Source organism: Colius striatus, chromosome Z, assembly GCF_028858725.1.
Source record: "Colius striatus isolate bColStr4 chromosome Z, bColStr4.1.hap1, whole genome shotgun sequence".
Classification (NCBI taxonomy): Eukaryota; Metazoa; Chordata; class Aves; order Coliiformes; family Coliidae; genus Colius; species Colius striatus.
Genome location: NC_084790.1, coordinates 84,151,748 through 84,173,470, shown reverse-complemented (window position 1 = coordinate 84,173,470; position 21,723 = coordinate 84,151,748). Strand labels below are relative to the sequence as shown.

The 21,723-nt window shown below is 41.7% G+C and overlaps 1 protein-coding gene across 3 annotated transcripts in view; it reads left to right on the top strand.

Moving 5' to 3' along the window:
* The window catches only part of ST8SIA5 (ST8 alpha-N-acetyl-neuraminide alpha-2,8-sialyltransferase 5), a 42,139-nt gene extending 23,045 nt beyond the window's left edge, over window positions 1–19,094 (top strand). For 2 of the 3 annotated variants that reach the window (XM_010201957.1, XM_062018767.1), the window contains 6 exons: window positions 3,890–3,982; window positions 7,261–7,347; window positions 10,239–10,383; window positions 12,860–12,972; window positions 17,226–17,318; window positions 18,626–19,094. In XM_010201957.1, the coding sequence (XP_010200259.1) occupies window positions 3,890–3,982; window positions 7,261–7,347; window positions 10,239–10,383; window positions 12,860–12,972; window positions 17,226–17,318; window positions 18,626–19,094 (1,000 nt within the window). The remainder of the gene's footprint in view (window positions 1–3,889; window positions 3,983–7,260; window positions 7,348–10,238; window positions 10,384–12,859; window positions 12,973–17,225; window positions 17,319–18,625) is intronic. The other variant, XM_062018768.1, reaches the window with a different exon arrangement.
* The last annotated feature ends 2,629 nt before the right edge of the window (window positions 19,095–21,723 follow it).

Below are 21,723 nucleotides of genomic sequence, written 5' to 3'. Positions count from 1 at the left end.
TGGTTGTGATTTGGTTGTAGTTGTGTTCCCAGTTGTAACAAATCATAAATTCTTCTGTTTTGGTTTTTTTTTTTCCATAGACTTGTGACCTTTGAGGGATAAAAGTTATTTAGATTTCATCAGGGCAATTAAAGGCAATGCAGGGAGAGGACAATCTGGTGGTGACACATCAACTCTGTTTTATGGATATAAAACATGACTGTCATTCTCATAAAGCTGCAACACTATTGTGGCAAAAGGAGTAGAGTCGTCAGGTGTGTCACTTGTCATTTATCAAGATCATAAAACACAATAAACTGCACTTGCTCCTTAGCTGAGTATCAGACTGAGGAAGATGATGAGGAGGACAGTTTCCATTTGTGCTAATTAAGCTTTCTGACAGGCAAATGTATCTTCATTTGCAGTGAACTACATGGTTTAGAGTGGGAGTTAATAGGCAGATGCAGCACTCAGAGCCCAGGGAGTGGGTGAGACTGATGCTTCCTCTGGGAGAATGTGTGGGGCTGGTATCCAAACACTCCTGACAGGACCAGACCTTGCTGAGCAGAGGAGCTGGGTTTAAAGGACATCTGTGGGGGTTGAGGGAACCCATGTTCCATGTGCTAGAGTTGTGCAATAGCTGTATCCTGGGAAAGTACAGTGTGAAACACTTATGTGGGAAGAGGTTGGTTGATGCTCTAGGAAGCTCCCTATGCTAATATGCCTTCTTGTCTGTAGCAGGAAGGGAATTGCTGTGAAGCAAATAGGTATCATGAACACTCCTGGGAGAAAGAGGGGAATACTTCATTGTATTTTTTTAATCTATTGACCTGATACTGCCTCTCAAATTCTTTAATGCTATTGTAGCCTCATTAACACTTGCAAACTAAGCGCTACAGTATCAGTAGCATCAACACTAAGGAGGCCTGTCTGTCTGCTTCAGATGTGATTTAAGGCTTATGAATGACAGCTCAGACGATGATTATTCATGAGCTCAGGCAGGATGGATTAGTTTCAATCGAGCTCACCCCATGGTCAGTAGCATCTTCATCCCACTGGGTGCAGAGATGACACTGCCATTGCAGTGGAAGGTAGATGGATGTCCCATCTGCACCATCCCATTGGCCTGCTCCATCGATCCTCCCTCTGCACTTCCATAAGGTCCCAAATGTTGGATTCAACACTTTCAGTGACTCTGCTGGAAAAGCTGGAGCCATTGTGAGAGTCAGCAACTTACAGGACAGTACTGTGCTTCTCAAAGCTGTGGGTTAACAGAGTAACTGCTACAAATGCAGCTCTGCCGCAGGCATTTCCTTTCAGATCCAGAAGTGGTTTGTTTTTCACCAGACCCTTTCTTCCCTACCCTTCTGCCTCTTTGGTAACACATCTTCTATTTTTGGTTTGTGGATTGAGTAACCAGGCAATGATCAAAGGGAATGGCTGGAACTCAGGAAACTTCATCTCTGCTTCATAAAATGGTATCTTTGTCTCCAGTGCCACGGGTTGAAGCCAGCTTTCCCTTACTGCAGAGTTCCTACATGACAGCATGCACTGTTTGACATCTGAGCTGAAATTCTCTGTAACTTAGCAGCAGAGCCAGAAGCACATAGGAAAGATAAAAGTACACATTCATCTAGCTTTTTGCCATTCATATCTGTCATGAGACATATACAAGGTAGTGAAAGCCAGTGTTAGGAGAAAGGCAAAGATGAGGCTTTTAGCTGTTGCTGTCCTCCTCATGCCCAAAGAGATTGGAGTGGTGTGTAACGTGCTGAGTCTTGCGTGGGGATGTATGCCTGCTTCTAGTCTTATCTATCTCAAAGAACCAAAATAAAGAATAGATACCACAAAACACAGTAAGAAAAATTAGCATTTCATCAAGATGAAAAAAGTGTCTGGACTGGTAGATAGAAGGGATGTCTTAACCCCTGTAAAATTCTGTGACCAGCAAGAAGCCCTGTGATATTGGCTCCAGAGAGAGAAAATTCACTTTAGTTTTGGAGATTGGTCTGGAGTACATCCATCTGGTGTAACCAGGTGAGCTCTTAATCCATTTTCAGCTGGAGCAGCTTTCAAAGTACACAAGTTGCTGAGCTCCAGCTTAACAACCCAGGCACACAGATGTGCCAGTGCAATGGATTTCAGCTACTCTTTAGTAGAGGCTGAGTGTCCAGGTGAGCGATTGAGTTGGGAGGAGAGCCCAAGCCTTTTGGTGAGCGACCAGGTGAAGATGCACGTTACAAGAACAATAACTCTCTTCTGGAGGCTGAGGAAGTCTTTTTGCAGATTGATCACTGTTTTATGGAGTGCTTTAAATACATGATTTCTTCTACAAAACTCATAAAAAGATATTTGTTGCTTTGAAGTCTGCTCAAACCATTTGTGGCCTTGAGGACTATGCTAACTATGCAAACGTGTTTCCAAATACTTACATCTTTAAAAGATTGCTGAGCTGTTGTGTTTTTTTTCTGACGGTAATCAATTTACTTCCTTGTTAGGAATTTATGATGTTCTGCTCCTGTCATCTTCTAGGCATAGGCTTCGTCTGTTCAGTCTCAAGGTTTGTGCCCCTCTCTGGGTCACAGAAATGGTTGGTTTGGGATTTCGCAAAGCTGAGGTGGTGAATACCTCAGGCAGAGGTGAAGGAGACACTTTCTAAAGCAACATTGGATAAGACTGAAACCTTCCCAGTTGGTAGCAGATTGCTTTGAGAGGTTTTTGGGCTTTTTCAAGTCACTATAGTCCCTTTCTCCCTTCTAAGGGTTTCTCTCTTCCCTGCCTTATCAGACTGATTTCTGGATGTGCTTACAAGGCAAAATTCAGAAGCTGTTGGCTTTTAGATGCTTCTGCCCTTTGGAAGCCATGTTGTAGATACCTGGACATGTTTTCTGGACACACTCACTTCCTACAGTTCCTCTGGAAGATGTGAGTGCTTAGCACTACACCTACTACTAAACTACTTAGTAAACTAAAAAGACTCCCCTAATTAAGGGTTATATGTTCAGAACTGAACAGACATTCAGAACAAATGGGAATTTTGGTGTTACTTTAAAATGAGACAAACTGGAAATATTACACGATGGTTTAAATAAAGGTCTTCAGGAATCATGTGGGGTTTTTTCATACTGAGAATTCAAAAGATAGTTTGTAGTCACAATCCCATGTGTTCTGAGATTTCATAGGATCCATCAAAGTAACTTATGGCCTTGGCCATAATACCTATCCCTCTGGGTCACTGCTGTATAGGTATGCTCAGTTCTTAGGTATTAGGTTTTAATTCAGGCTTCTAATGACAAGAGCTTGGTTTAAAGTCTAAATATTTTTTTTTTAAATTTCAGTACAGTCTCTACTGAATTCACTGGACAGCCTGAGCTTTCTCTGTCCCTCAAACATGAGTAGCTACCATTCTATTTTATTCCCCTTTTACTCCAGCCTGATGGCTAAGGTGGAGGAATTTAACCAAAACTATAAATGTTTATGTCTATATTATAATGAAGAATACCACTGTCATTTGTGCTGTGTCTGAACATTCATGTCCACCTAAGAGCAACATTTAAGGTACTGGTTTTTAAACTCTCAGCACTTTCAGACATCCAAAGTTTGGGAACAATGTTCCTTAAGTTATCAATGCTTTTCTCCCTACTGTGGCTATTGCTGGAAAAGGTGTCTGGTTCATGTTCATACCTATAAAATAGAGGAACCCTTGCAGGGTTCATGGATAGCTGTTCTGTAATCAGAAATAACATCTGTCTTCTCCTGTGAAGGAGTAACCTGCCTATGGGCCAGTGAGTTTAATCTTGAGTTAGGCAGAAATCATTAATGACAACTTTAAGCCAATTTCCATTGATGTATAAGACAAGTATTCTTGTCTAAGCCGTATTTATAACATTTTTTTCTTGTTCTTCTTCAGGTATTTTGAGTTTTATGAAGGGCCTTTGGAATACAACTCTACCAAATGCCTGGAATTACGGCAGGACATCATTGAGGTGAAGGTTTTGTCAATGTAAGTATAACTGAATGCTTGATAAAAAGGTTACTTTTCAGATAGGATAAAAATGATAACTTAGAATGACATCCTCAAAAGATGCAAGGCTCAGGAGATCCCATCAATGGGGATCTTTTCAGGGATTCCTGAGGTTCTCTTTTGTGACATTTGAGTTTGATCTGAGGACCATTTGGAAAAAATGTACTCTTTTCACATGTATTGAGACATTTTGTTCAGGCCCACTATCGTTTGGAATCAAATACAGTGTTTGTAATATTATTTGTAATATTGTATTCCAGATAACTGAAGCCAGACTGACTCATAGCAAGTGTCCTCCTAGCTTAAGGAGGACACTGTCATTGATAGTGGCCAGTAGTGAAGGCTAATCACTGAATCACAGAATGGTAGGGGTTGGAAGGGACCTATAAAGATCATCTAGTTCAACCCTCTTGCTCAAGCAGGTCCACCTAGATCAGGTCACACAGGAATGTGTCCAAGTGGGTTTTGAAAACCTGCCAAGGAGCCTCCATACCCTCCCTGGGCAGCCTGGGCCAGGGCTCACTCACCCTTACAGTAAAGGCTAAGAAACAAAGAAAAAAGGCTAGCCCTTCTTGACAACAAATACTGGCATGAGGACTTGCTGAGTGGTAGGTGGTCACTAGACTATGGTGATTAGAGTGGACAATAGACCTGTCTATTAATTTGTTTCATTCTTTTCTCAGACCTTTTTTACTTTTGCCTTCCTCAGTCAGCAGTGAGTTTCACAGCTAAATTACACTCAGTAAAATGTAGGAAAGTGTGGTTCTGAGAAACAATAAAATATCTATAATTTGTCTTTGATGGTCCTACATGTACATGAGAGAACTGATGAGATGCATGAGATGTATCCATGACACCACAGAGATGGAACTGGGCAAAAGAAAGAGGAGTTGCCAGTGGAACTCACTGGACAGAACACAGCAGGGTATTTTTGTGTTACATTTTCAGTGTTGCACTGAATTTAAGTGCTTATATTATACCTAATCCCTTACCATATCTAAACCTAATGGTTTAGTAATCTTTCTGACAACCCACAAGGCTTATTAAGTTCTGCAAAGTGTGTTGAGAAGCTCAGTTGAAAGTGCAGCTATATAAGTGGATGGTGTAGAGCAATCAAGGCTACAGCAAAGACGATTTGTTGTTCCGGGTCTGTATGAATTTTGAGCATGTCTCCCTCACTGAGTTTATGTACAGAAAAATGTAGGTTATGTCCTTGTCTTCCATCTTTGGTACTGGCTGGAGGATACATGAGCAGTGACGTTGCACTGCTTACTTGCTAACTTACAGTGCTTAAAAATAAATAGGAGGGGTGAGAAAGTGACACTTCTGCCAGTGTTCTGCTGAAGATGGGGAGTTTTGAATAGTTCTTCTGCATATTTATCAGACAGCACAGACAATTACTAATTTCTCTTCATTTTATCCATTGGCACATAGAAGATGGTGGACCCAGCTGGGTAGAGTTTGCCTTGCAATTACAATAAATGCGATTTGTCATTAAGCTCTTTTACTGTTCTGGGTTCTTCTGATGTGCTTGCTCCCAAAGTGCTGTATTTTCTAAGTCAGTCCTTACAGTAATGGAAGATTTACAAGTCAATGTGCTGTGATGGGCTACAGAAAGTACAATGTGACCTAATTCCTTCCTGTAACTTCCACACCCTAGGAAATCCTAAGTTCCACTCACTTTAAATATATAATTATCTTAAAAGTCTGTGCTTTATTCAAACATTCAAAGCCCCAAAGCCTGAAAGAACTCATTAAGACCTATGAGTCTTGAAGAAATCTGAGGCTTAAAAATTTCCCAGTTTATGAGATTGCTTCCTAGCTCTAGACATCTACAAGGTCTTTGTGATGTCTGTTGTCCAAATGCAGAAGCATATGTATGAGCTCGAAGGCAAAAGTGGTTGAAATTGATGATACCACCCCAAAAAATGCCATCCTGTATCAGCCTAATAGAAATAGTGTCATTTTTTTAATGTAACTGAATGTATATTTATTAAGGGGAGGGAGAGACTGTTATGTAAGGAGCTTTTCATGCCCTTTTACTGTCACAGGTGCTTATAGAATCATAGAATGGTAGGGGTTGGAGGGGATCTTTAGAGATCATCTAGTCCAACACCCCTGCAGAAGCAGGTTCACCTAGATCAGGTCACACAGGAACATGTCCAGGAGGGTCTTGAAGACCTCCAAGGAAGGAGACTCCACAACCCCTCTGGGCAGCCTGTGCCAGGGCTCCCTCACCTCACACTGAAATAGTTTTTTCTTGTGTTTAAATGGGACTTTTTGTGTTCCAGCTTCATCCCATCACCCCTTGTCCTGTTGCTAGATACAACAGAAAAAAGTGCTGCCCCAACCTTCTGACACCCACCCTTTAGATATTTATAAATGTTAATAAGATCACCCCTCAATTTCCTCTTCCCCAGACTAAACAGCCCCAGTTCCCACAGCCTTTCCTCATCAGGAAGATGCTCCAGTCCCCTGATCATCTTGGTGGCCCTGCACTGGCCTCTCTCCAGCAGTTCCCTGTCCCTCTTGAGCTGAGGAGCCCAGAACTGGACACAGGACTCCAGATGAGGCCTCAGCAGGGCAGAGTAGAAGGGGAAAAGATCCTCCCTCGACCTGCTGATCACACTTTTCTTGATGCATCCCAGGATGCCATTGGCTTCTCGGCCACGAGGGCACATTGCTGGCGCATGGTTATCCCTACACGTGTGCTATTGCAGTTGATTAATTGGATTCACCAACAGCGCTATTCTGTAGAATCTCAGAGATTAAGATTCCTCACCAAATTATACAGTTAATTGGTAAATTATCCAAAGTATCCTCTTGTCTGATATCCCCTTACTGGGCCCTTTTGCTGGGTGCACCTTTCCCCTTCAAAGCCGCTGTATTCGTCAGAGACTCATTAGCTTCCTAGCACACTGTGGATAGATTTTGGTACAGTAGAATGCTTCTCGCTCAGTATCACTTTCTTTTGTTTTCATCCTGAAGAAATGGATAATACATATCAGAGAACAGAAATCAGTCCTAAATATCCGAAGAGTTCTATCAGTACCTGTGTGTAGGCTTAGAGCTGCTATATCTGAGCAGAGAAGGAAATAAAAATGATTAAACGATAAATTCTGCACTGGTAACACTGACTGGTTCACCCTGTCAAAATCCTCCTGCATGGTGCTCTGACTACAGCTGTTTTAGGACATGAAGCCCTTGAATTTATTATATCTTTATTTATATTTGTATTTTCTTCCTTTATCTTTTAGGGTGAAACAAACGGAATTGTTTGACAGATGGAAGAGCCTACAGATGTGCAAGTGGGAGATGAATATCACAGAAGCTAATTTATTCAAGTAAGAATGGTGCACATTAATGAGACTGAGTAAGATTTACTTGAGTTTGAGTTTAGCTTCCTGCAGAGAGGTCAAACCTTCATATGGATAACAAGAGTTAAGCTTTAAAACACTGTTACTGTTGGAGTACTTTCCTTCTGGATTAACATGGCTTTTTTTCTAATTTAAAAAGACAACAGCAGGAGTGAAAGAGAGCTCCTCTGGCTTGTTGAAAGATCTCCCCAGGAAAGGCAAGGAATTTGGTATGGGAAAGACTTCCAGGTCACTCTGTGTAAGTCAGATATGTTAATGAATTGGACATCGTGGAAATCTTTGCATAATTCTGTATTCACTTCCTGGTGCTTCTGAGAAGGTTCATAAAGGAGACTGGCTTATTCTTCATAATGAGGCTGTGTACCCCTTGGTACTTTCAAGACACAGCTTTTGAAATTGATCTTGTGAGGGCAATAGCAGAATGAAGCCAAAACAATGGATGTTGTACATTGATATGTTCAAGGGCTGTATTTGAGTAGGTCTAGAGAAAACACGTTATTGCAGAGCAAGTGGAACGTAGATATGGTTAAATCTGTAAGTCACTGTCATGATTCAGAGCTGTTGTTTAGAATAATGCCCCACAACTTTCACCCAAATCCTCATGCATGATTCCAGGAAACAGCTGTCACGAGTTAATGAGAGAATGTGAGAATGTGTGTACTGAGTTAGTCATTAACATCTTTAAAAAGAACTGATTGTTAGTCTCAGGCTCACAGCAGTTTTTCCAATGTGAGCTCCACAGATAAGTTGTTTAGGGGTTTTTTTTGTATATTTTTTTCTTCATGTTACTTGATGTGCAATTATCAGAGCCCATTTTGAAGATGAGAGACATTCAGGATTAGAGCCTACTATCTCTAAGATTGCTTGGAGTACTAATGATTGTACCCAGAGTGCAAGGAGCACGTTGAAACGTGGAGTACATTGGAGTATAGAGGCCAGTTTAGAGGTGGGAGCAATGAGAAAAGACTATCTAAAGACCATCAGAAGGACCATCACTCTCTCTTAGGCCACCAACACCAGCACATCAAGCAAAGAACCCCTCTCCATCCTAGACAGTGCATTGAGAGAAAGAAGAAAGACTCTTTGCCATTGGCTATAGCTAGCTGACAGATCACTGCTTCAGAAATTCCCATGAGCACCTAGATGTAACCTAACCTTGATTAGCTGGTTCCAGAACACTAATCATGTTAGTCATGGAAAAAAAGGTTCAAAGCCTACTTCATTTTTGGTTTATGGGACAGAGACTTCAGTGTGTGAGTGTGTGGAAACTGTTGTTTCTTTTAAGCAGGCCAGTGTCTGAGTTTGTAGATAGACTAGTAGGAGGCAAAAAAAGTGATGGTCTAACAGAACTGAGCTGTGAGCTTTTGAACTTTGTCAGTTCCAGACCGTCATAAAAGATGGAGAGCACTCTGCAAAAGTTCAATGGCAGCTAATTAAGCAGCAGTGAAAGGAAGCATAGAAACCACGCTAGCTTTTGTATTTGGAGACTGAGGAAAGCAATTATCTTGACAATCTTCCTCCTTCGGCTATCAGACATTTATTTTGAGGAACCTGCCTCTGGAAAATCAGTTGGACATTAAAGAAAAACATCTCTTTCAATTCTTTAATCTGAAACTAATGAAGAGATTTTTTAGTGTCCCAGATGTACCAGTGCAATCCCACTACCTGCTTGTAATTATTTAATGATTTTGTTGTAGGCAATTATTCCTTGACTTGTTTAGTCTCATTTTCTGCCTTGATCTGATCATCTCATTGTGTCCTTCTGTGTAAGCCAAATATGTTAATAAATTGGACATTGTGGAAATCTTTGCATGATTCTGTATTTGCTTTCTGGTGCTTATAACAAAGTCCGTAAGAGAGACTGGCTTATTCTTCTAGCTCATAATCAGCCCATGTACCCCAGAGGCAACATATTTAATCTAGATTATTTGAGAACCATTTGGCTTTGTCTTCATGTTTATGCATTTGCCATGACATATATTTTTCATTAAATGTATAAGATGCATTGACTGAGAAACAAACTGGCTCTAAAGTAAGAGTAAGCTGAAGCCAGAGCTTTCAGTTCCACCAGTAAAAGGAGAAAAGCATTCAGGGAAGGATGTGAGATAAGGAATGGACCTCTATTTGGAGAGCTGAATGGTTTTTGTCCTCTCATGCCATGAATGCCGTTTTCAAAATCTCAAAACTTGTTTTCATTTATCCCAGAAACAAAGAAAATTTTGGCCATTTGCCTGAGATTTTGGGGTTGTAGCCCTGACCAGTCTTCTTGGCACCCATCTGTCAGGGCTTATGGTCTTCTTGATTCACATATGCAATTTTAGTTTTGTCAATCAAGTGTCCTGTGATCCACAGTAATCTGGTGAGTGAGGTAGTGTCTTTAGGTATTTCCGTGCTTAAGTCCCTGCCTTGACAAGCTTCTGCACCCCTAGATGGATATTTTAACCACTGTGTTTTCTGCCCAGTGATGAGAAAATAATTTACAAGAAGTGGAGGACCTTTAAAGCAGAGAGGAGATAATTCATTAGAATCGTTTCTCTGGGATACTGAGGGCAGAAGCTCAGCTTCAGGGCCTGGAGCAGGGCAGAATTTGCACGTGTATTTCCTGCAGTGTTGAAGAGATGGGTACAGGGATTACATCCCTTCTTTTGTTTTGCTGGGGTTTTTTTTATAGTAAGTTCCTCAATCAAGGAAAAATTCACTGAGTCTGAACTTTTCTAAGGGAAATCCCACCATTTTACCCCTCCTACAGCTAAAAAGTTTCTTTTTGCTGAAAGGTGTCTTGTTAGGAGTAATAGTAACTGTAAATCTTGAAGCTTGTCATCAGCTCCTCGATCTCATTTCTCTTTTTCATTTGACAGGTCTACTTTGTCAAGGTGTTGCAATGCCCCTGCTTTTCTGTTCACCACCCAGAAAAATACTCCCTTGGGAACTAAACTGAAATATGAAGTGGATACCAGTGGGATCTTCCATATCAACCAAGAAATCTTCAAGATGTTTCCAAAGGTACCATGTACTTCTGCCCATTTATAGAATCAACTTCACTCTACTTGTTGCATCACATACTAAGCTATAGTTGAGCATTAAGCAGTTGGCTGTTTGACATTTCTAAAGACTTAAATGCTTATACTTTGAAAACGTTTGCATATGATATTTTAGCTGATTATCCTATTTTCTGGTGGTCATCTATGAAATATATCTATATTTCCTGCAGAATATTACTGACCTATCAGCAAAATGGCTAAAGAAATAAGAAAGCTGAATAAAAGAGGCACTTACTGATCAGAACTTTTGAAAAATACGAGGTTCATATAGAATAAATCCAATATTTGGGGTAGGTCTGCTTTTTTAGGGGCATGAGTGTTTAGTAATTCATATTCACAGTGACTATTTTTATACTTATTCCTATTTGCAGATTATCTGTGAACAGGCTGCATAATTTTAAAACATATTCATCATAATGATTCTCCAAAACCCTCCCAGCAAGTAATCCTTGACCCAAGGGCCATTCAAAGTTAGAACCAGGAGACAATTGCTATTGCATATAGTTACTGATGCACCTACTGATTTACCATGGGGCACACCTCATGAATTTAAACTGGCATATTGGCAGGTTACAACTGAAATTTATCCCTTTCAGAAAGTCAGAGGGTCAACAAGGCCCAGTGCCACGTTCTGCACTTGGGCCACACCAACCCCAGGCACCAGGGGCTGGAAAGGTGTCTGGCAGGAAAGGGCCTGGGGGTGTTAATCAACAGGCGGCTCAACATGAGCCAGCAGCGTGCCCAGGGGGGCAAGAAGGCCAAGGGCTCCTGGCCTGTATCAGAAATAGTGTGGCCAGTAGGGCCAGGGCAGTGATTGTCCCCCTGTGCTGGGCCCTGGTGAGGCCGCAGCTCCAGGGCTGTGCTCAGTGCTGGGCCCCTCACTCACTGCCACAGGGACACTGAGGGGCTGCAGCGTGGCCAGAGCCGGGCACAGAGCTGGGGAAGGGGCTGGAGCACAAGGGGGCTGGGGAGGGGCTGAGAATGGGGGTGTTCAGCCTGGAGAAGAGGAGGCTGAGGCAAGACACAATCATTCTCTACGACTACCTGAAAGGAAGCTGTAGTGAGGTGAGGGTTGGTCTCTTCTCCCAAGTAATGAATGACAGGATAAGAGGAAATGGCCTCAAGATGCTCCAGAGGAGGCTTAGATTGGAGATGAGGAAGAACTTGAGTTGTTAAACACTGACCCAGGCTGTCCAGGGCAGTGATGCAGTCCCCATCCCTGGAGATCTTTAAAGGAGATGCTGAGGGACATGGTTTAGTGGTAGCCATGGCAGTGTGAGGTTGGTGACTGGACTCAATAATCTTAATGCTGTTTTCTGACCAAAAGGATTCTATGATTCTGTGGCAAATGTTGGAGATAAGAACTAAAAGCACAGGAGCAAGACCATAAGGGCAAGAGCCTTATGCTGAGTGCAGAGAACTGTCTTCTGACCTCCCTTTCGGGACTACTGAGGCATTCTGTGTTAACAAATCCTTAGATAAATCACAGACAACTCTATATGGCCTCTCTGCTAGGCAGCTGCTGCTTTTCTCTGACAGGTGTAATTGCATGTCCTTTTGGCTATGAACACTAGGGAAGATCCTGGGAATAGTCACCCAGAAATGTCACTGTCTCATCTTACTGTAGCTTGCAGTATGAAATTATTGATAAAATATGTATGTACCAAAATGAGCACTCTCATGCTTATATAAGCACATCTCTACATATTCATAAGGCGTGGCGTGGCTATGTTCTGCGTCACAACCCTGTCACCCTAACAGCCCCCTTCTGCTCTCAGAGATGTGATTTTTCACTCCTTCTGGCTTCAGCAGCAGCTGCATGTCTCCACACAAGGCAGAATTTTGCCCAAAGGTAACAGAAAGGTGCACCCTGTACAAGTCTGAAAAGGTGTCTGACCAAAGGCTCTGGACACTGCTGGTAGATCAAACGAAGTAGGCAGTATTATGTCTGACTTAGAGAGACCTGGCCTTTACTGGCTGTCCTGGGACTATGTGTGCAGACTTCTCAGAAGCAGGACATCAGAGCCTGAGGAGCAAGTGGTTTGCAGGCAGCTCAGGTGGCAATGTTTAGGTACATGGATTTTATGGTTCTTGCCCTCACGTGGGAGTCAGAAGGGAAAACAAGTTTCTAAAATTACTTCTTCCGTTATTAAACCTGAACAAAACCAGGTTATTTCTTCCTCCCCACCCCTCCTCACCCCCATCCCAAGTTAGTTGCCCACACTATCTCTAATTGCACAGAGAACAATCCTATCCATTTATGTACACTATGGGAATACTGTGGGCCAGCACCAGCGGCAGCTTCCTGTGATTAGTGCATCTGCAGCAAGGTACAGCTGCACAAAAAAGGAGGGAAAAAGAGGAATTAAATGAAATAAAAAGACTTGCTGTCTCTGTATTTGGGATGTTGAATCTGTTTCCGTGCTGTGATGTTGCAGGACATGCCATACCACCGCTCTCAGTTTAAGAAGTGTGCGGTAGTTGGGAACGGAGGGATTCTGAAGAACAGCAGATGTGGTCGGGAGATTGACAGCGCAGACTTTGTGTTTCGGTAATCACTACAGCACCATTTTCCTTTTTGCTCATTTTAATGACAAATGAAGGATCACAAAGATATTCTATGCCACATGGATTTGCTAAAATGGCCATATCAAGCCTGCTTCTTGCACAAAAAGCAATGTTTTGAAGAAAACATCTCCACATATAGTATTTGTTGAAAAACTATGCTTTGAGAAGTTATTTCTCCCTGGCTCCATGTGGTTAGTCATTGACAAAGTTTGATGTCCTGTTTCAGGACACCTGTCACTCAGGTTATGGATTTGTCCTTCTGTGGATGTTTATGCATAAGCAGTGTGCTATGAATGTGACCATGATTTTATGGGGCAGTTTTGAACCAGGGGTACAACCTCTACTGCATGACAAGCAGCTTAGCCAACTCTTAATAGCTCACCTGCCTCAGAGGTGCATTTCTGAAGCAGGGCAGACCCCAAGTGATGGATAAGGGAGTTGCAGTAGTCAGTACTGTGGACTCCAGGATGTGCAGAGACACTTGAATAACTTAAAAGATTTATTGTCTCCATGTTGTGCTCCCCACCACATGTGGGGTTATCCAGGCTTTACATAGACTGGGATGTTCCATGACTTGTATCTCTGGATTAAGCATTAGAATAGGCTGCCTGGAAGGTGGTGGAGTCACCATCCCTAGAGATATTCAAAAGACATAGAGAGGAGTTGCTGAGGGATATGGTTTAGTGGTGGGCCTGGTAGTGTGAGGTGACTTGTTGGACTCAATGATCTTAAAGGTCTTTTCCAACCGTAATTATTCTGTGATTTCTGTCTCACCACCCCTGATCTGTGATGGTTTATGGCAAGTTCTCTCTGCTTAGAGTTAGAACTCCTCCAGGGGATGCTGGTGCCTGGAAAAAAGACTGTATGTACTGTAGGTACTGTCTCTGGATAACGGAGCAGCACTTTTACCGTCCTTAATATATATGGGAAGGATTTTTTTTAATATTCATATGCATGACTAATCGCTCTCTAAACCCCGTTAAGCTCTTTGCCTGGGTCACAGGGTATGACAGCTAGCTCACAGACTCATGACCTATTCTGTAGAAAAGAGAAATCTTTTTTGCATCTGTTGGCCTATTTTCTGATCTTGGGTTTGTTGTAGTCAGTTTAGAATGACTGTGCTTAAATCAATTACTCTCTCTGATTTCATACCAACAAAAAATAGGTCAGATTTTGGCTCACCGAGTTCTTATTTTAATTTGGGATTGAATGAGAAATAAAATCTTGCAGGTCCTAACTTCACTATTAATTGTTTTTCAGACCCTCGTGTCTGCCTCTGGTGCCCATTTTATAGAAAACTATTCTCTTAGTTTTGATCTGTGAAACACTCCAGACTTTGCATTATTTGCTTCTTAAAGGCCTAGTGTACCTCACATGCATGAAATAATCGTTGTAAATTCCCTTCTATTGTGTTGGATCACAGCTATCAGCATGGTTGAAAGCAGTGGTATGTGCTGCACATAGAGGCAACAAGCTGTTGTGTGGAAATAGAAATATGGGCAGTAAATGCTGTCATTTACATACAAGAATTTGAGTGGAGGTCCCTTTTTACCAGTGTTACTCTTCCTTGAACTGCACCAAAATTGATTATAAAGAGCAGATAGATCACTTCAGAACCTAGAAACTGGGTTGCTTTTGTTACTAGTAATTAACAGAGGCTTAATGAGAATCGAAATAAGAATAATCAGTACTTGTGCAAAGGAAACCCCTGGTTCACTGTCTCATGTGGGACCAGCATCACACACAAAGGTCTGCTGACATCAATTTTAAAGTAAAACTTATGTTTAAGGTCAAGTCTGAACACATCCACTTTCCAGTCTTCACACTGGTTGACCAAACTCTCAGGAATCATCATCTTGGCCACCAATTAAATAATTCTTTAACATATTTTGAGAACTACCTATGGAGCACGGCTAATGTTCGGTGATACCTTTAGGATACCTGGGGAAATCTCTTCTTGTCAGGAGGCTTGAAGCTAGCAGGAGGCAACCAGGATTTTTTCCTATCAAATAAATTCTGGTGGCAGTTAATTGTAGTACAAAAGTAGACATAAAACACACATTTACTAGTTGCTATTGTCGATCTCCATCTACTGGCCAGAGTGGAGATTTGTGACGGAACATTGGGTGCACTTGGAGATGCGTCTTTGCAGGGATGGATTTCTTGGATCTTATGACAAAAGTACAGTTTATATAATTTTTATAAGGAACTATCACTTTCAAAAAATTCAGTCTTTCTTAATCCTGGTTGAACTTCACTGTTCAAAAATATTGAAGCTGAGAGGAGCAAGTGGTGAGAGGATGTAGAGCAGCTTTCTGCCCACCCACAGTAATCTGTCATTCCAGAGGAGTAACACTAACCTGTGTTGCAGATACACCATTATTTTAGTTAACAACTTATCATCACAGTAAGTAGACAAGCACCTGTTAAGCACTTGTTAGTCACCTAGTAATAGTTCAATCAATTTGCTAAGCACTTGCAAATAACTCAAATACCCATTGATTAAGTATTCATTTGAATCACATAAGGATCAGACTGCAAGAGTTACATACTACACCTAATAGGCATCTGCTACCCTGGTAAATGTATTTGTTAGGTTACCTTGGCTGTTACCTTAGCTGTTACTAAAACAAAGAGACTGATAAGTGTATAAAAGCCTTGAAAATGGTAACTAACAATGAAGCACGTATGGAGGAGCTATCCCCTGTGTTTTCCCAGCGCTGCATGATAAAGAAGTGCCTGCTTATCTGCATTCCCGTGTAGATTAGGTTTTCAGTGATTCCCTCAACACTGTGCTCCCAGATGGAGAGGAATCAGGAAACTGGCTCATGATTTAATGGTTGAACTCTGTGATCTTAAAGGTATTTTCCAGCCTAAATGATTCTATAATTCTGTTACAAAAACCTATGATCAAATGTAATCTAACAAGCACTGTGCCCAGTGCTAGCTGGAATTGAGGATGCTAGAGAACACTTCACAAAGGACATTGTGTGACCCAGCAGAGAAAAGTGCTGGAAATATAATTGCCTATGAGAAGGATGAAGTGGCTAAAATAAAATTCTCTGACCTGATAAAAAGGGACCCTCTGGAAGGCAGACATGAACTTCCCAAGTCTGAGAAGGACTTTGAAGGGGTTTTGTATATTCTTCTGCTCCCCCATTCACCTTTTCCCTGTGACTGAGAAATGATGCTGACAGCTGAATTCCAGTGTTGTGAAAACACTGAGCATCTCTTATGCTAAATACCTTTTTTTTTTTTTAATTCCTGTGCAGCCTCAGAAATGCAGAGATGTTTGGGAATGTGGCACAGCAGTATCTTTGAGATGTGGGGATCTTAACAATGGCAGCTTCTATTCATAGAATTTTCAAAATGTCAGCAAGGATCTAACACGATCTTAAACTGAGCTAGAACCAGTTGCAAGGCCACTTATGTTGCCCCTGATAACATACACTGAAGCTTTATTTCTTAGCTAGGTTTCCTGTGAAATGAAGCTGCTGTGATAGCCTGTGTGTGTGTTTGTTCCAGTAATTTCAGCATCTCTTGAGGGATGCTCTGAATTTTGTGAGTCAGTGAATCTAGGTCAAGGCCAAGGTGAGTGGAGGATGGTCAAAGTCAAGGTTTACAGATCTTCACAGATTTGCTGCTAATACCTTTCGTAGCCTCTGGTGAATCTGTAGAGTCAGAATTGATGCTGTTACACAATACTGGGAGATACTTATAAAGGGAAAAATAAAAGACCAGATAGTTTTTTATTAATTTACTGGACACATTTGTCTCTTGTAGAGCATTTCTCTTGAATCCTCTTGAGTATAAACCAAAGCATGTTAAAGGCAATGTTGTAGATATAGTTTACCTATTAATTATTGAATACAGCTCAGCTGTTGCTGAGGAAGTCTTTGATTTTATAGGCTGATTTTCCTTGTTGCTTCATCCAATTTCTCATCCTAAACTGCCAAAGTAAATAGCTGAGGAAGCAAAAAGATGAGCATTGACTATGTCTGCAAAAAGGGGTAATCTCTGACAGACTTGGAGAGGAAGAGAGGTCTTTGTGCAGCCCCTAACAACTTGTTACTTTTATGCACAGTTTGGGCATCAGCATGTTTTAATACCATTTTAAGTTCTCAATCTGTTTCTAGAATTGTTGCTTGGAAGAAGTGCTTAAATCACTTCTTCTTTCTAGTCTTGAAAAGGCACAAGGAATTTTTTAACTTTCTTACTAATTTCTTTCCTTTGTAGATGCAACTTGCCTCCTATATCTGAGAAATACTTCACGGACGTCGGGGTAAAGACAGATGTGGTGACTGTCAATCCCAGTATAATTACTGAGAGGTAATTTCTGGGTTTTTCTGTGTGTTTTCATCTCTATTGTTTTTCCAAATCTACCTTTGACTTTGACTACTGCAGAGATGTTTTTCGCTATTATTACTTTAAACTGACAATGTGAATCACAGCTTTCATTCAGAATTGAATTATACGGTATATGTCATCAGTAACAACTTATAAAAGTGTTAAACACTTAGACCTGCACATTGGGGATAGAAAGTGAGAAGCTGATGAGCTAAAATTATAACAGCAGAACCATCCTTCCCCTGGAAGTCGTGTATCATGCTTGCAAGCCTGAGGAAAATGTCCCAGAAACATTCAGGTTGGAAGCAACTGGATCCCACCCTAAATGCTTGAATGAAGTTACACACATTGTAATATGCTGGGCTTTTTTTTTTTAAATGCCGTTTAAGCTTTGTAGCCAGGATTGACTGAGTGATTTTAATGTGTTAATACCTTAATACCACCTTCCTGACAGGACCATGGGCTCTAGTAGGACAAAACGCATTATCTTTATTTTGCTGTGCATTTCATACTGATGCCTTAGCTACAAATCTGGATATAGTCCCCTTGTTAACTGACACATCATTCCAATAGTCTCTGTGTCAGAAGTCATAGAATCACAGAATGGTAGGGTTGGAAGGGACCTTTAGAGATCATCTAGTCCAATCCCCTTGCAGAAGCAGGGTCACCTAGATCAGGTCACACAGGAACGTGTCCAGGTGGGTCTTGGAGACCTCTCAGGAAGGAGCCTCCACAACCGCTCTGGGCAGCCTGTGCCAGGGCTCCCTCACCTCAACAGTGAAATAGCTTTTTCTTATGTTTCAGTGCAACTTTTTGTGTTCCAGCTTCATCCCATCATCCCTTGTCCTGTTATTGTCTACTACAGAAAAGAGGGATGTCCCAACCTCCTGACACCCACCCTTTAGATATTTATAAATGTTAATAAGATCTCCCCTCAGTCTTCTCTTCTCCAGACTAAACAGCCCCAGGTCCCGCAGCCTTTCCTCGTATGAAAGATGTTCCAGTCCCCTGATCATCTTGGTGGCCCTGCACTGGCCTCTCTGCAGCACTTCCCTGTCCCTCTGGAGCTGGGGAGCCCAGAACTGGACACAGGACTCCAGATGAGGCCTCAGCAGGGCAGATGAGAGGGGGAGCAGAACCTCCCTTGACCTGCTGCCCACACTCTTCTTGATGCATCCCAGGATGCCATTAGCCATGTTTAGGCAAAAGCCCATTGGAAGTTTCTTGTCTGCTGAGTGCAAACTAAGTCTGTACTGGTCTAACCAGCACTTGCACTTTTTTCCTGTTAGATTTCAGAAGCTGGAGAAATGGAGGAAACCCTTCTACGACGTGCTCCAGGTCTACGAGAACGCTTCCGTGCTGCTGCCAGCTTTCTACAACACTCGCAACACGGACGTCTCAATCCGAGTCAAATACGTTCTGGATGATTTTGAATCTCAGCAAGCTGTTTATTACTTTCATCCCCAGTATCTCATCAATGTCTCACGCTACTGGCTGGGCCAAGGGGTGCGGGCCAAGCGGATTAGCACCGGGCTAATCCTGGTGACCGCTGCCCTGGAGCTCTGTGAGGAGGTCCACCTTTTTGGCTTCTGGGCCTTCCCCATGAACCCCTCAGGGATTTTTATAACTCACCACTATTATGACAATGTGAAACCTCGCCCTGGTTTTCACGCTATGCCCTCAGAAATCTTTAACTTCCTCCACATGCACAGCAAGGGGATCCTACGGGTTCATACTGGAACCTGTAGCTGCTGTTGACATGGACACTTTTTCCTGTAACACAAAAGCATAACACAAAGTCAATGCCTGTATTTGATGTAGGAGGTTTTATTACACCCTGAGATTATGCAATAATTGTTTGATATAAATTTCCTCAAGGCATTGCATCCCCTAGGATCTAGGATACCAGCATCTTTCCTGCTAGCAGTTAGGTCCATAACAGTGTAAGAGAAGTAAAACTCCTCTGAATACTCCAGGGCATTCACAGCCCTGGAAAACAATTCAGACAAGAAACACATTTCCAATAGGTTTAGGGATAAACAGAGCACATTAATATATTGATCATTTCACTATGAAGAAAAGCACCAAACTTGTGAGGATAATTTTAACCGTGTTACTCAACATAGTTTTCTGCATTGAGTACCTTGGGGCATTGCCAGATTTTATTGAAAACACTGTTCTCTAACATTCGGGTTTTTGAAAACACTCTTTAGCATTATACTTCTAAAGGGAAGTATATAACTTGGGGTCTTTGTTCTGCAATGCCACAAAGGGTGAAAAATAGGAGATAGATGTGATGGGAACAAACATGATGAATTTGTGAGTTTTTTTTTTTTTCAGCCAGAGTAGAAGAGAAAGTTAAACTCCCACTCATGGCAACAGATAACTTATCGTGGTGTTGATCATGGTGTGCAGTTGTTTTAGAGTTTCTTTCATCTTCCTTCTTGTGTATCATATTTCTGATCTCCTCTACTGATTGTGTTTTGTCATTGTCTATAATACTTTCCTCTTAGCTAGTGCATGAGCAACTTGTGTACTTCCTCCTACAGTGACCATCCTTGCTTCAGACTGGAGACCTTATTGTAGAAACATACTCCTCTGTACTTCTGCAAGCTTTCTCGGTCTGAATAATGAGGAGATTATATTTTCTGAGCTGATTTTATTTGGCTCAAGCATCATAGCACTTGATAGAAAAATGTATTTCCTCTTTGATTTTTACTAGAGACTTGGCAGGAGTGTCTGAATGTCGATTGTGCAGGTTGTGCAGGTTGAGTTAAATACTTTCAGGTATCTGTGCTAAGTACTGGCAGGAAATGAAGTCGAAGTACAGTGAAGATACTTTGTTGCTTGAATTATGATGCTTTTTAAAAAATTAAGCATCTCAAGACGTCAGATGTCTTAATATGATGGTTTTGTACGTTGAGAATGTTATTGGGATAGTAAAAGGGCTGGTGTATTGTTTAAAAAGTTACCAGTGTAGCTCTGTCAGTTATGCCAAGCCAAATTTTTCACCTGGTACAGTTAAATTGTCAGAATCCTGCTGCAGAAAAGATGCCAGATATTACTGGAGTTTTTTCTGGCTGCTGAACTGTGTAGTAGGCTGTGTACACAGGGGGCTGAGGTTTGCTGCTTCATCTGTGCTTCCATAGTTAAATGAACAGAGTTCCCTTGTCTATGTTCATAGTCTGAAGCACTTGGGCTGTTGTCCAGTGCCTTGTCTTGTCTTACTTAGATTACAATATCTTTGATCAAGGGTTTGGAGTTTAAAGTGCTAGTTCTATATGAGGAATACTTCTATTTTTTGGGGGGTGGGGGGTGGGGATTGTGTAATGCATGAGTGCACAAAGCTGCTTTTAAAAGCCCCTGGGCTATGCTGAGAGCTGTGGAAGTTGTTCATGCTACAGATAAAATGATGGAAAAGAAAGTGAAGCATGATGGCCACCATCTCAAGTCCCTACTGACTAGCAGTGACCTGGACAGAGAGTGTATTTCCTTCGCTATAAGCTGGACTCCGGAGGTCTGATTACTTTAAAAGCAACACTTATCTTTGATAAAGGTCTCAGAGCTCACTTGAGACATAGGAGCCCAGGGTAGGTGAAGGACCTGCGCTTAACCACTGTGTATCTTTGTGGTAGTGCTTTTGGTGTTGGAGTTATGTGTTTTAGTGAGCACCACCTTGTGTCAACTGTCTGTCAACCAGGCACACTAAGAATGGACTTGTAGATGAAATGGTTTCCTTGATTTAATATGCAAAAGAGGTCTTTGTCTTTGCTGTGTTTTGTAAATTTATGTGCAAAGGGCTTTGATAATGAAGTGCTGCAATGAAAGTGCTATTTAGAGAGCAATGTGACCCCCATGGGTTGGCCATCTTGCTGTGCATTAAGCTTTATGATAAGGGGAATGACGCTGAAGCCAGTACCTAGAGCCTTAGCTCGTTTTTTCTGCCTGAGTATGGAACTAGTAGTGACTTCAGTATTGCTTTGCTGCTGCTGCTTTGCTAAGGTTTCCTTCTTTGGTAAGGGATTTTTCTTTGCTATGGTGATTGAAGTGAACAGAAGCAACCAAAAGGAGCCTGGTGTGAGGCGAGAGATACTTCAAAAAAGATGGGACAGCACTCGAGAAAGATCCCTGTGTTGGACAGAAGTGGTGAAAATCCCTCTTTTTTAGTTGCAAAAATCATTCTGGACTTTTTTGGACGGACAGAAAGATAAGCAAAAAGCAGTTACAGTTAACCTGTAATTAGAGAGTCACAGATGTTCGCTTTCCTTTGCTTCATATAAATGAGCAATGTAAATTCACCCAAGCTATACGGTAGTGGGTGCAGCTTCACTGTGTTCAGATTTCATTGTGTTCAGGTTATAGATCTAGAGCTACTATATTTTTTTAG